The sequence below is a fragment of the Sarcophilus harrisii genome, chromosome 2, assembly GCF_902635505.1.
Source record: "Sarcophilus harrisii chromosome 2, mSarHar1.11, whole genome shotgun sequence".
Classification (NCBI taxonomy): domain Eukaryota; kingdom Metazoa; phylum Chordata; class Mammalia; order Dasyuromorphia; family Dasyuridae; genus Sarcophilus; species Sarcophilus harrisii.
The window spans coordinates 422,072,735-422,086,894 of record NC_045427.1 but is presented as its reverse complement, the minus strand read 5'-3'; the positions used below and the strand labels follow the sequence as shown (position 1 = coordinate 422,086,894).

Sequence of the window (14,160 nt, the reverse complement as noted above, 5' to 3'; positions counted from 1 at the left end):
GCAGACACGCAGCTTGCGCTTCGGCCCTGGGCCAGCGGGGGTCGCTGCGGCGGCCCCTCCGCCGCTCCGTACAAATCGCCACTAGCCCCGGAGGCCGCTTCCTGTTTGTCCGAGGAGGAGCCATGGCGGCGGCGGCTGTTCCCGGGGCCGGCCGAGAGCGGCGGGCGGCGGCCTGGGGCTGGGGAGGCCGGCCGTGCTCCGGGAACATCTTGGATCAACTCCGGCAGGGCCAGGTGACGGGCCAGGGCCTGGCCCGGGGCGCGCAGGTAGAGCCGGGCAGGCCTGAAGGGGCGGGGCCTGGGCTGAGGGCCCGGGGCTGTCTGTCTGTCCGTCAGTCAGTCAGTAAGCCACCCGGCACTAGGGCCGGGGCAGCGGCCACGACTGGCCCGGGACGGGCGGCTCGGGGTTTCAGCACTGGCGCGTGACTGCCTGCTTGCCTGGCCGGGGAGGGGCGGGTCGGTCCGTCGCGTCTCGGGCCGGGGCCGCTCCGAGAGTCCGCCGGTCACTTGGTCAATCAGTGTCTCTCAAGGACCCCGTCAGGCCAGGGAACAGAGGGCAGGCCCAATCCCTTACACGTCGCATCTGTCAGTTTGAGTCGGGATTAGATTGATGGTCCAGGCCCAGGCCTGGAGGTGGTCAGGGAACGAGACCTGTCTGCCTTGGCCCAGAGTCCTCTCAACATCTGGAATGGTAAAGGTGGATGAGGCTTGTGTAAGGCTGGTCATTTCAGAGAGCATCGGAAAAGTGACCCTAGAGGGGTAATTCACACCCTGTTTTGACCCCCGAGTCTCAAGAAGAGATAGTAAACTTTTACTCAGTATCCAGTATGTGCCAGGGACCGTGGTAAACCCAGGGGATATAAAAAGAGATAAAAAGCAGTCCCTATTCCCCCAAGGAGCTTATTTTCTAATGAGGAGACAACAGGCAAATAAATATATAAGCTATGTGCAGAATAAATATGAAATAATTTAGAGAGGCAAGGCACTAGAATTAAGGACAGGAACAGATATCCTGTAGAAAATGGATTGAGGATGAGAAGGGAGAGCTCAACCATAGAGGACAGCCAGAGGCAATGGCCAAAGCCAGAGATTGGAGTATTTTATTAATGGAACAGCCAAGAATCCAATATCACTGGATTTGGAGGTGGGGGTGGGAAATGTTAAGGTTAAAAACACTGTAAAAGTATGTGTGAAGTGTGTGGCATGGTCTGATCTGCACTTGAGGAAAATCAAGTGAAAAAAGGACATGTTGAAATGGGGAGACACATGACAAACAGACTCAAGAACAAATTATTGCAATAGTACAGGTGGTTGGTGATGATGGCCTGTATAAGAGCCCTCACTACAGTGTTAAAAGAGAGAACAGGTACTTGCCAGAGATGGTACAAAGGTTGCAAAGGCATATCAACTATCCTGGTAATAGATTTTGGGGGGAGGGGTCGAGAAAGAATCCAGGATGATTACTAGGTTGCCAGCCTATGGGACTGGGAGAATGATAATGCCCTGAACAGTAATAGGGAGGTTATAGGAGAAAAGTTTAGGGGGGAAAGATAATGAGCTCCATTTTGGACATGTTGAATTTAAAATTTCTGTTGAACATCTGCTTTGAGATGTGTGAAAGACAGTTGGAGATGTGAGATTGGAGATCAACAGAGAAGTTACATCAAGATGCATAAATTTGAGAATTATCAACATAGCAAAGTTAATTAAATCCATGGGAATTGAAAAGATTACCAAGTGTTCTAAAACAGGCACCTGAAGTTTGAAAGAGGGTGGTACTGAAGTGTCTTTGGACACCTCTTAAGGCAACACTATGTGTTGAGTGCTGTGTTGGGCCCTGGAGAGGATACAAAGTTTAAATAAGATATGGTCTTTTCCTTTGGGACTCAGTCTTGTTAGAAGAATTAAGATGAGTGTAATGTGTGGACAAGTGAAGTGCATGAGAACATTGGTGTTTAGTGCGGTCTGAATGAATTGTGTGGAAAAAGTACTATACTTAGAAGACCTATGGATTTGATTCTTAGTTTAGCAAAATAAAGGGATTTTCTTAACCTCTCAGGGTATCAATTTCCCAATCTGTAAAATGAAGGGATTAGACTAGGAAATCATTAAAATCTCTCCCAGCCCTATCATAGTTCATATAGATCTAGGCATCATAATAATCATAGAAATCATTACTTGCCCCAGTAGACTATTGTGAGGAAAACACTTTGTAATTCTTCAGGTACTATGTAATTTTGAGTTAGTTATTGTTATCATTATTAGCCTAATGAAATTATCCTCACTCTTTTACTAATTTTCAGTCTTTCCTTCTCTATCATTGCTTCTTTGCTGGTCACAGACATTCCCACTTTTCCCCCATCCTTCAAAAATCCCTGCCTGATCTGTTGTCAATTCCTACTAGCTATATCCTTTCATATCTCTTTTCTATCTTCGATAAATTTCTTGAGGACATTTGCAATCAGTTCTCTATTTCCTTTTTTCTCACTCTCTTCTTGTCTGGTTTCTGACCTCATCATTCAACTGAAACTGCTCTTTCCAAAGTTATCAATGGTCTCTTAATTGCTAACTCTAATGATCTTTTGCAGTTCTCAGCTTCTTGACCTCTCTGCTGCCTTTAAAAAGCTCTTATCAGTCACCCTTTCTTTTCTCTAGGTTTTCCTACTAATTGGCTGGTTTTCCACCTACCGTTCTGACTACTCACTTTGCCTTGCTGGAACTTGGTCCAGTTTGTACCCACTGACTGTGGAGCCCCTAAGGCTCTGTCCTGGGCCTTCTACTCTGTTGTATTACACTTGATAAGCTTGGTTATCTGGCTCCACTGGATTCTGGATTCCCAGATCCATTTATTCAGCCCAAACCTCTGGCCTGACCTCCAATTCTGCATCTTTAATTAACTATGGCTAGTCTCTAACCAGATGTACCATAGACATCCTAAACTCAGTGTGTCCAAAATTGAATTCTGTTCCTAACTTTCCTGTTACTGGACACCGCTATCCCCCTACCTAGAGGTCATCCTCTATTCTTCACTCCCCACATCCCACCTCTAGTCTGTTCAGTCTTTTACTAGATCCTGTCCATTTTGCTTTCCTCAGATGTCTCACTTATGCCCCATTTTACCTTCTGACACTGGCACTGCCCTAATGCAAGCCTTCATCACCTGATGCTTAGTCTATTGCTTTAGCCATTAGGTGATCTCCCTGCCTCAAGACTCTTCCCCACTCCTTCATTCTTCCTTCAGCTGACAAAATGATCTTGATAAAGCACAGTACTGAATATGTCATTCTCACTACTGAATAAACTTTAGTGGCTCCTTATTGCCTCTATGATCAAATAAAATCCTATTTGACTTTTAAAGCATTTTATAATCTGGTCGCTTCCTATATTTCCAGTCTTCTTGCATCTTATTCTCCTCTACATACTCTATGATCCATTGACTCTGACTTTCTTATTACTCCTTGCACAAAATGCTCTTAACTTTGGGTTCAGGGATTTCACTGTCTACCCTACATGCCTGAAATTCTTTTCTTTTTCATCTTTGCCTCCTGGCTTCCTTCAAGTATTGGTAAAATTCCCACCTTTTGAAAAGAAGCCTTCCCTGGTCTCCATTAATGCTGGTGTCATCTCTCTGTGAATATCTCCAATTTATCCTGTTAGCATGTTCTTTATACAGTCGTTTGCATGTTGTCTTCCCTACTAGATCATAAGCACGTTGAGGATAGGGGCTGTTTTTGTTTTTCTTTATATCTCCAATGTCTGACCATAGTAGATATTTGACAAATTATTATAGACTTGATTTGCTCAGGTTAGATAAGGATAAATGGATGAAGTGGTAATTGTATTTTAGAAAAGGAATTTAATAGGCAGAGAAGGGCATTATAGGCATGGGAAATAGGATGAACAAAATTTTGACATCTTGATTATTACAGGTTCAATTGTTTGTGAATAGTTTGGTTAGAGAGAAGGCTGTTGTAGGGGAAGTAGCGTGGAAGAAAGGTATCTTGGTGCCAAATTGTCAAGGCTTTGAATGTCAGTCTAAAGAGTTTTAATCTTGTCCAAACAGTAGTAGGGAAACTTTGAAGGATTTTGAGCAGAGAAGTAATCTGCCCCAATTTATACATAAAGTCATTTAATTTGGCAATGTATATTGTGATTTGGACATGGGATTGCATCCTATGGTTTTCTCTCTCTTTTTTTTACATTTTAAAAAAAATTATAGCCTTTTATATACAAAACATATGCATGGGTAATTTTTCAGCACTGACCCTTGCAAAAATTTGTTTCAACTTTTCCCCTCCTTCCCTCTACCCTCTCTCCTAGAGGGCAGGTAGTCCCATACATGTTAAATATGTTAATGTATATGTTAAATACAACATATGTGTACATATTTATACAGTTATCTTGCTGCACAAGAAAAATCGGATTTAGAAAGAAGGTAAAAATAACCTGAGAAGAAGAAAACAAAAATGTAAGCAAACAATAATAGAAAGAGTGGAAATGCTATGTTGTGATCCACACTCATTTGCCAGTGAATATGGACTCATTTTCCCATATTCTTTCTTTGAGTGTAGCTGGTTCTGTTCATTACTGATCAATTGGAACTGATTTGGGTCCTTTTTATTGTTGAAGAGAGCCACTTCCATCAGAATTGATCATCATATAGTATGGTGTTGAAGTGTAAAATGATCTCCTGGTTCTGTTCATTTCACTTAGCATCAGTTCATGTAAGTCTCTCTAAGCCTCACTGTATTCATTCTGATTGATGGTCATTTCTTACAGAACAATAATATTCCATCACATTCATATATGTGGTTTTCTCTTTATTTCTGGTTATTTTCCCAATTCATTTTATTTTTGCTTATCCATCTGACCTGATCTGGTCTGAACTTGTTTCATTTTTCAGTTGATTCAGTTAAACAAGTAATTATTGTACTATTGCATCTGTTATTTTTTGCCTATTCAAACAATCTTCCTGGTTCAGGATTGAATCACCTCTGGTGTGCATTATTACGCTAATTACAATTCTGATTGGTCTTTCTGCCTTCATTCTACAATTTCTCCAATTTTCTTCTCCAGAGCTGCCAAATGGATTCTCTTAAAACAGATCTGACAGTGTCACTTCTACTCAGAAAACTTTAATGATGTCTTAATGTTTATTACTTGATACACAAATAGATCTTTGACATTAAAGTCTATTACAATCTAGTTTCAATGTATCTTTTTAGGTTGGTGTTACATTGTCCCCCCTTACAAGCTCTTGTGTTCCAGCCAAACTGACCTATTTGCTGCTTACAATGTTACAATGAAGCATTTCATTTCCTATTTCCATGATTTTGTAGAAGCTATTCCTGATAACTTAAATGTTCTCCATCTTTAACTTTACTTTTTGGAATCCTTAGCTCATTTCAAAACTAACCTCAAATGTCATCTTTTCTTTCATGATGCTTTTTTTAATCCTTCCCCAATTCTTAGGGTCTCCCCATACCTCCCCAAATTGTATTTATTTTTATTTTATATGTTGTTTGCTCCAGTAGAATGTAAGTACCTCAAAGGCAGGAATTGTTTTTTTCTTTGTATTCTTAGCCCTTTGTACAGTAGATAGCATATGTTTGACTCTTAATGAATGATTATAGAATTGTATTATGTGCTGACCATTCTGCTGGGTGTTGTAGATGATACAGAAGAAATTAACATATTATGATGAAAAGAGCCTAGATTGGAAATCAAAAGATTTGGATCCTATTTGTGGTTCAGCTCCTGTCTTTGTAGTATCATCTTAGATAAATCACTAGATCACCTTTATGGTTCGGTTTTCTTATCTGTAAAATGGATAGGTTTGATTTGTTAGTGTGTTACAACCTCTCTCAGCTACTATGAGAAGTTTGTATAAGAGAAATTCCTTACAGTCTCACTGAACACAGGATAATAAAAATGGAACAGTTGAAAAAATAATAGTTTGTATTTGATTAGATGCCAAAGTGAGTATATACACAGAAAGTACTCTAAGAGTTGCGAGAAGGCAGAAAAAGGCTAAAATGGGCGTCATATAGGCCTTGAAGGATGAGTAGAATATTTTTTGAATAATATAGAGGTGGGCATTCTAGGCACTGGGAAAGCAAAAATAGGTAGAACCAGAGGTCAGATGAGGTTAGATAGGTAGGATGCAGATTAGAGACATCTTTAAATGTTAGATAAAGGAATTTGAACTTTATATGGTAGAGAATCAATGCAAAGCCATGATAGATCTGTTTATTAGGAGGATAACCAGTGGATGTTTTAGGTTGTAGGGGAAGAGATTGAAGGCAGGGAGGCTAATTATGAGACATAAAATAGTTCACTTGTAAAATAAGGGCCTGAGTTAGAGTAAGAGTTGTAAGAAGGGACCATAAGAGAAGTTTGGTCACAAAGAAAAGAAGAATGTGTAGGGTCTTGTGGTTAATTGGATATTATGAGAAAAGAATGACCAAAACTCTAAAGTTTTGGAACAGGATGACTGGGAAAATTATGGTGCTGTTGTCAGAAATAGGGAAGTCAGGAGGGAAAGCACTTTGGGGGAGGAACAAGGACATAATTTAGTTTTAGGTACTAATGGCTCAGTTAACTATTTCCTGTTAGATTTTTAAGGTTAGATGGTAAAAGAGAAAACTTTCATTTGGTTTTCACATTTTTTCATAGTAAAGAGATAGCATTTGTGAGAAAGTATCTGAAACTCCCATGTATACTGGTCATTGGCTTATTAAGCTGACAGATTTCAACTAGCTTACTTAAAGTTCAGTGCATTTTTATAAATGAATAGAACAATTAAAGGACTAAAATAACCTGTCTCTCTGAAGTGTCATTAATTACTACCTAGATATGCAGCATTGCACTTTCAGTTTGAATTTGGTTTCTGAGACTCTGGGGTCCTTACCTAAAGGACTTTATTCCCCATGAATTCCACTTTAGCCACCCTTATTACATGATGCTTAGCCTCCTGAAATAGACTTTGAGCCAGTATTCTGTCACCTCCATTGTTTTCCCTTTTCTCTATAGGGTAAAATCAAATTCTTTTGTAGTCAAGGCCCTTTTATTATCTTGTTTCTTCCCTACCTTTCATTTCCCCAGTATACACTCTAAACTTTAGCTAGACTCATCTTCTCATTGTCTCTTACCCTATTATGCTTAATTGTAAATCTAATTCAGTTCTACAAATATTTAGTAAAGGATACCAGACTAGGAGTCAAGTTACCAAGTTATCTCTTTTGTATGATGGTACTGGTCTTGGACTAGTCACTTATTTTCAAATGAAAATATTAATTGTACTAACTTACCTTTTGGAGCTAATATAAGGATACTTGGGATAATGTTTTTAAAATGTTTTCTAAACTAAATTATCACTTTCTCCTTGAGACATTCTTAATTCTCTTCAACCCATGTTGTTTTATCTCCATTGCACACCTATAGGCCTTATTGTCTGCATCATTCATTTTGGCTTTTAGTCATATATTGCCTTATGTTGTTATTTAATTAGTTTCTATGTTTATGTTTTATGTCTTAGAGACAACTGGTAGCACAGTGTATAGAGTGCTAGGCTTCCAATGTGGAAGAATTGATCCTCAAATACTTATTAGCTGTTATTATATGACTAAAAGCCAAAATGAATGATGCAGACAATAAGACTAAATAATTATGTCTTTTTTATCCTTCTAGCATGTAGCACAGTTCTTCCCAGTAAGCACTGAATGAATAAATGAAGTAAAGAGTAATTTTAGTACTAGAAGCCCAGGATTGATTCAGGAGTTCCAGAACAGAGATCCTAAGGCTTTCTCTTTAGGAGCAAACCAGAATTCCTAATTGCTAAAAAGCAAGCCTCAGTTGAGATTTGTCTGCTTCTAGATTATAAGCACTTTGAAACAAGAAGAGACTCTGTCCCATTTTTCATCTTTTCATCCTTAGTACTATCTACTATACACAGTAAATACTTAACAGATGTGTTGCTTTGAATTATAATCTTATCTGCCCTATCCATTTATCCATTTCAATCCTATCAGTTTATTCCTATTGGTGCTGTTAATATGATTCTGGTGTATTTGCAACTGTCTCTACCTGTTTCCTTTCCCAAAATGTTAAGATCATAAATACAATCCTTGGTTCATTCCAATAATTTTTGTCAACTTGTATTCTGTCTGAATAAAGGATCATAGAATATTAGAGTTAGATGATCTACCCTTGTCCTCTTTTTGGATTGTTTGTGGGAAAGCATGTTGGTGGTGACTTCAACTTTAACATAAGAGTTGTGACCAAACACAGAAAACTTTCTCTCTAATTTGTAATGAGTAAATGACATTATCTACATTTTTCTTCAACTTACATAATATGTTCAGCAGGCTAATGAAAATTCCACATTTTATCATTATGTAAAATAGAATGATTTTTGTGTCTTCTAGAATTATTTCTTTCAGGCTCCAGAGAGGATCTCTTTCTGGTTAATAGCTCTGCATTCACCCTACATATACTTTTTTAATAATTTTATTATTTTCAGTCATATTTACTTCCAACTTTTATCTTTCTGATTGAAGAGGCTAATTTTCTTATTTTATTCTCATGTGGAAATCCATCTTCTTGATGGCTTCATTTGCCTTTCTTGGGGAGTATAGCAGTCAGAACTATGGAAATACATCATTTTGTATAGAGAAACCCCTATCAAATGTTTTCTGTTTATGCTTTTGGAATTCTATATCTTTTATTCCAGAGGTTATATATTGTTATTATATTATACTTTCTTCTATGAACCTCTTCATTCTCTATTAGTTGCCAGTGATTTATGCTGGTGCTTTGAAATACCACCTATGGATTCTGTTGTGTGGGATTGTACTATGAAATGATCTATTTCATGGATCATACTGGATCCATAATGGAAGAATTTCCAGTAGCTCTCCTGCTACATGGTCCAAGATGGAATTTATTGTGTGTTCAGACATTATCTTCCATATTTATTTGGACTTGTGCTTAGCAGTGTGAGGAATACAAAAGTGTGTGTGTGTGTGTGTGTGTGTGTGTGTGTGTGTGTGTGTAATCTAGTACAGGTGCTAGAGGAGCTTGGAGACCAGGTGGAAAAATAAGATGGAGACAGCCGCCGATAACCATAATGCAAGGCAATATATGAGATAGTGGATCAAACTAGTAGTACAAAATGGTATAGAAATTCAGAGAAGGAACCAATTACTTCTGCTCATAGGCTATTTTGTTGAAGTGGCATTTGAACTAGAAATTGGAAAGGGGTAGAATTTTGATAGTTGAAGCTAGCATGAAAAGTATTTTAGTCAGAAAGGAATGTCAGAAAGGAACAAAGAATATCTGGGAAATTAGTCGTAAGTTGTTGTAGATAGGGGAAACAGAGATGGAGTCAAGGACTTAGGAGGTTGATTAAAGGATCAGAACTGGAGAGGTGAAGATTTTAGTGATAATCTAACCCTCACTTTTTAAAGATAAAAATAAAGACCTAGAGGAGCTAAGAGTAGGATTCAAAACCAGGTCCATTTCTTCCAGATTCAGTGCTTATATCTTGCTGATCTTTCTTTCTATTTTGGTAGATGGTCCATAACATGCATAAAAATAGCATTATAAATATAGTAAGTAAATGTAAATTATAAATATAATATGTAAAGTAAGCCCCTTGGAGAATTTCTTTGGTTGTACCTTTTTGTCTCCCCAATGCTTAGCTCTGTTGCTTGCACATAGTAGACATTCAGTAAATATTAATTAACCTACTTATATTTCCATTGTAGATTCTTCCTTTTAAATACAATATTATGCTTTGATTTAAATCAAATGTCTTTTAATAAAATGTATTTGGATTTCCATAAGCATGCTTGACTTTAATAGATCTTGAATCTAGGTTCAAACAGGAATTTCACATATTAATTGGGAATGAATAAGATCTGGGTTTTAATTCTATCGCCTACTATCACAGCTCTGTCACACCTACACTGTGTGATCCTGTACAAGTAACTTCCTTTGTTCTGGATTTATGGATTACCCTTTTGTAAAATGACGGTGTGGATTAGAAGATATTTAAGGTCACTTCTAGCCCTGAAATTCCATTTTACCTTAATAATAAAATTGTCAAAGAACATTTGGAGTGTAAATAGGAGCAGAACCATAATTCATTAATTTGCCATTTTTTGGTACCAATATCTTCCTATTTAAAACCACCTTATTCTCTTGACCTTAACACACAGTGTTATTGGCACAGTGAATAGAGTACTAAGCCTAGTGTCAGGAAGACCTGAGTTAACAGCCAGCCTTAGATACTTAAGAGCTGTGTGACTCTGTCAAGTCACTTAACCTCTGTTTCTTAACTTAACCTCTATTGTTAAATAAGGATAGTAATAGCACCTATTTCACAGGGTTGGTACTAAGGATCAAATGAGATATTTGTAAAGCAGTTAATACTGTACCTGACACATAATAGGCACTATCTAAGGATTAGCTACTATTAGTATGTAACCACTCAAGTGGTTAAAAAAATTATTTGAGTTGTATATCTTATCCCAAGTCTTTTTGAGTGAGGAAAGCTTCCTTGCTGTCTTTGCCAAAAGCATGTGTCCAGAGAATGAACATTCACGTTGTTGTTTCAATTACAGATCACAGAGGCTTTTCTGAAAGAAAGAGACAAACAAGCCAAATGGAATGGGATCCCTCTGTTACTACAAAAACTATATGTGAACAGCCAACCCAACAGCGATTTTTCTAAGTGTCAAAGCATCCTCAAGGTAATGTCCACAGTCCTTTGGAAAAGGTTTCTTTTTGACTACATGATTTTAATCTTGTGTTATTTGTAACATTTTAAGGGTAATACTTTGTAACATTTGAGGAATAAGTGATTATTCTTAATATAAACAACATTTAAAAGATAATAGATGTTTACATAATATTTTATAAAATGAGTTTATAAAGTGAGGGTACATAATGTCATTTTGATCCTCAAAGCAATTTATGAGATTAACAGTGTAAGATTCTTGTTCCCATTTTATAAATTAGAAAGTTAAGCCTTAGGTTTTGAAATGACTGTTGGCAAAGTCATACATAACATACATGTTCAAAGCTTCCATACTAAAATCCAAGTCTTTTGATTCCTCTCCAGGACTCTTTGAATTATACCATGTTGAAAAGTCCAGGCCTAGTTTAAAATCTTCCCAACCAATCTCTTTCTAAAGATGATAAATCACTCCAATATCTTTGTCAAGAAAACTCCAAATGGAGTCATGAAAAGTTGGACACAACTGAAATGACTGAATAACATAATTCTAATCGAAGATGAACATTATCCTTATAATTTTATATTAGTCCAACCAAATTCAATATCCAAATTAAAATTTTATTTCATGGCCAGAGTTATGTTGAGGTTAAACTTTGATATTGAATCATATAACATTTATGTCCATCAAAATGTTGAGAGTAGATAAAGATCATTGTTATCTGCAAGAGGGATGACAATAAAGATTTCTGATACCACAAGTTAAAAATGTTGTATGAGGATTTTTTGAACCAAAGGTGATCTCCTAAACTCCTTCATTGTTAAGATTCTGTGATTCTTAACCTACCAAAACATAGAAAAGACTTGAACAGATTCAATTATAAAGTCTTCCTTAGAGAAAAAATAACTTAAAAGTTAGAGGAATATTCACTGCTTATGACTAGACTGCCTACATAATAAAAATGATGGCACTATCCAATTTAATTTATATTTTTAATGGTATACCAGTCAAGTTTACCAAGGTTAAATGTTAAAGAATTTGATAAAATAGTAACAGAATTTACTTTAAAAAACAAAAGATCTAAAATATGAAGTGAAATGTTGAAAAACTGGAAAGCAGTCCAAGAAAAATTAACTTATACTAATATTATAAATCGTTTTCTACAATACATTTTAATTGGATATATAACCTTAATATGAAAAATCTTACTATAGAAAAATTAGAAGAGACTCATATGATATACCTCTTACATCAATGGATAGGAGAGGTATTCTTTTTGTGTGTGCTCTTTTTTTTTTTTTAACATTCTTTAATATTTATGTATATGTAAATATACATAATATATATGTATATATGTATAAATATATGTAAAATAATTTTTTAAATTTGTTTTTAAAACTTTTGAGTTCCAGATTCTCTCCATTCCTTCCCACCCTTGCTCCATTGAGAAGATACATTGAAGTTATGCAAAATATTTTCTTAAAAGTCATGTTGCAAAAGAAAACGTAGTTCTCTCTACTCCCCTAACAAAAAATCTTCAAGAAAAATAAAGTTTAAAAAAAACTATGCTTCAGTCTGTATTCAGACATAATCAATCTCTGTCTTTTTCTGGCTATGGATAGCATTTTTCATTATAAAACTTTCAAAGTAGTCTTGGATCATAATTTTTCTGAAAATAGCAGTCATTCATAGCTGATCATTCTACGACATTGCTATTACTTTGTACACAATACATTTCACTTTGCTTGAGAAAGATTAAGGACTTCCCATATTTTTTTGAGAGCATCCTGCTCATCATATAAAGCAATAATATTTTATCATAACATACCACAATTTATTCAGTCATTCCCCAATTAATGAGCGCACCCTCAATTTCCAATTCTTTGTCCTGAGAAAAGAGCGGCTGTAAATATTTTTGTACATATAGGGCTTTTTTTTTTTTTTAATCTCTTTTGAGATTCATGCTTAATAGTTATATTGTTAAGTTAAAGGTTATGTGTGATTTTAGGGCTTAGTTCATATCTTTTGATCATTTATCAATTAGGGAATAGCTCTTTTTTTTTTTTTTTTTTTTTTTTTTTTTAATAAATTTGACTCAGGAGAGATATTCTTAACCAAATAAGAGATAGAAGCAATTGCAAAAAAAAATAAAAGATAACTTATTATATGAAACTGAAAAGTTTCTGTACACATAAAATTAATGCTCCTATCATAAGAGATGTGGTTGAATGGGAAGAAAAATCTTTATCTAAGAGTTTAGTATTCAAGATTTATAGACTTTTAATAAATACACACACACACACACACACACACACACACACACACACAAGCTAATAGCCATTCCCCAGTAGATAAGTGGTCAAAAGATATCAACAAACAATTCTCAAAAGAAGAACTACATGAATGAAAAAAAAAAAGGATACTCCTGGTCACTAATAACAAGAGAAATACAAATTAAAAACAACCCTGAGATTTTACTTAATACCTTGCAAATTGTTAGATAAAAGAAAATGGCAGTAGCCAGTTCCTTATCTGACCTCTAATATTCCTTACAACTCTAAATCACAGGATCATGTAATCCTGTGAACTCATAGTGTTGGTAATTTATTATGACACCTTATCTTGTCATTAGCTTATAGATCTTCCTATCATCTCTTTGAGGGGAAAGTAGATCAATTGACTAATGAAAAAATGGATTCAGCAAAACTTGGTGACCTCACATTTATCTAAGTAGTGATCGAATCTGGACTAAAATTCAGACTTTCTAACACCTGGGTCTTCTCTCTTTGAAAAGAATGATAATGAAGCTTTCGGAGTATGGCATTCTCATAGTGTTCATATTAGGACTAAAAATTAACAAAACAATGCAATAGAAGGAATCCTATGGATCAGGAGAATTAGTTTTGAATTCTTGTTCTAAAGCTTTGTGACCTGAGTCTCAGTTTTTTTATCTGTAATGTGGAGATAATACTTTTATTGCTCAAAGGATTAGTTAGGATCAAATGAGATTAAAGCACCATCTGCTTTAAGCTGCTATTAGATATAAGGTTTGCTTTATAAATAATGGTTATTTAAAATCAAAAGCCTTTCTTTACCTTTCTATTTCCCAAACAGGAAATCTCTCCACTTCTCTCTATGGAAGCTATGGTGTTTGTTACAGAAGATAGAAAATTTTCCCAAGAATCCACCTTCCCCAACACATATACTTTTGATTTGTTTGGAGGTGTAGACGTAAGTTTGTTTTGGTTTTCTTGCTATTGGGGTCTACATAACTGTTGAACATGAAGAGATTTAAGAGTTTCATTTGAGATAAGCCATTTTGAGCTCTCATCTTTTAATGTGAATAGTTTTAGCTGCAGGCTTTTGGATAGCACAACTACACAACATATAAAGCAGCTAAAAAAATCTCTATACCCATCTCT

At 36.1% G+C, this 14,160-nt stretch overlaps 1 protein-coding gene across 2 annotated transcripts in view; it reads left to right on the top strand.

Annotated features, from left to right (window-relative positions):
• The first annotated feature begins 104 nt into the window (after positions 1-104).
• TRPC4AP (transient receptor potential cation channel subfamily C member 4 associated protein) overlaps positions 105-14,160 on the top strand; it is an 83,468-nt gene continuing 69,412 nt past the window's right edge. Inside the window, exons 1-3 of one of the 2 annotated variants that reach the window (XM_031953902.1) lie at positions 105-266; positions 10,625-10,753; positions 13,853-13,969. In XM_031953902.1, the coding sequence (XP_031809762.1) occupies positions 123-266; positions 10,625-10,753; positions 13,853-13,969 (390 nt within the window). In that variant the 5' untranslated portion in view covers positions 105-122. Of the gene's footprint in view, positions 267-594; positions 691-10,624; positions 10,754-13,852; positions 13,970-14,160 lie in introns of those variants that run through there. The other variant, XM_031953903.1, reaches the window with a different exon arrangement.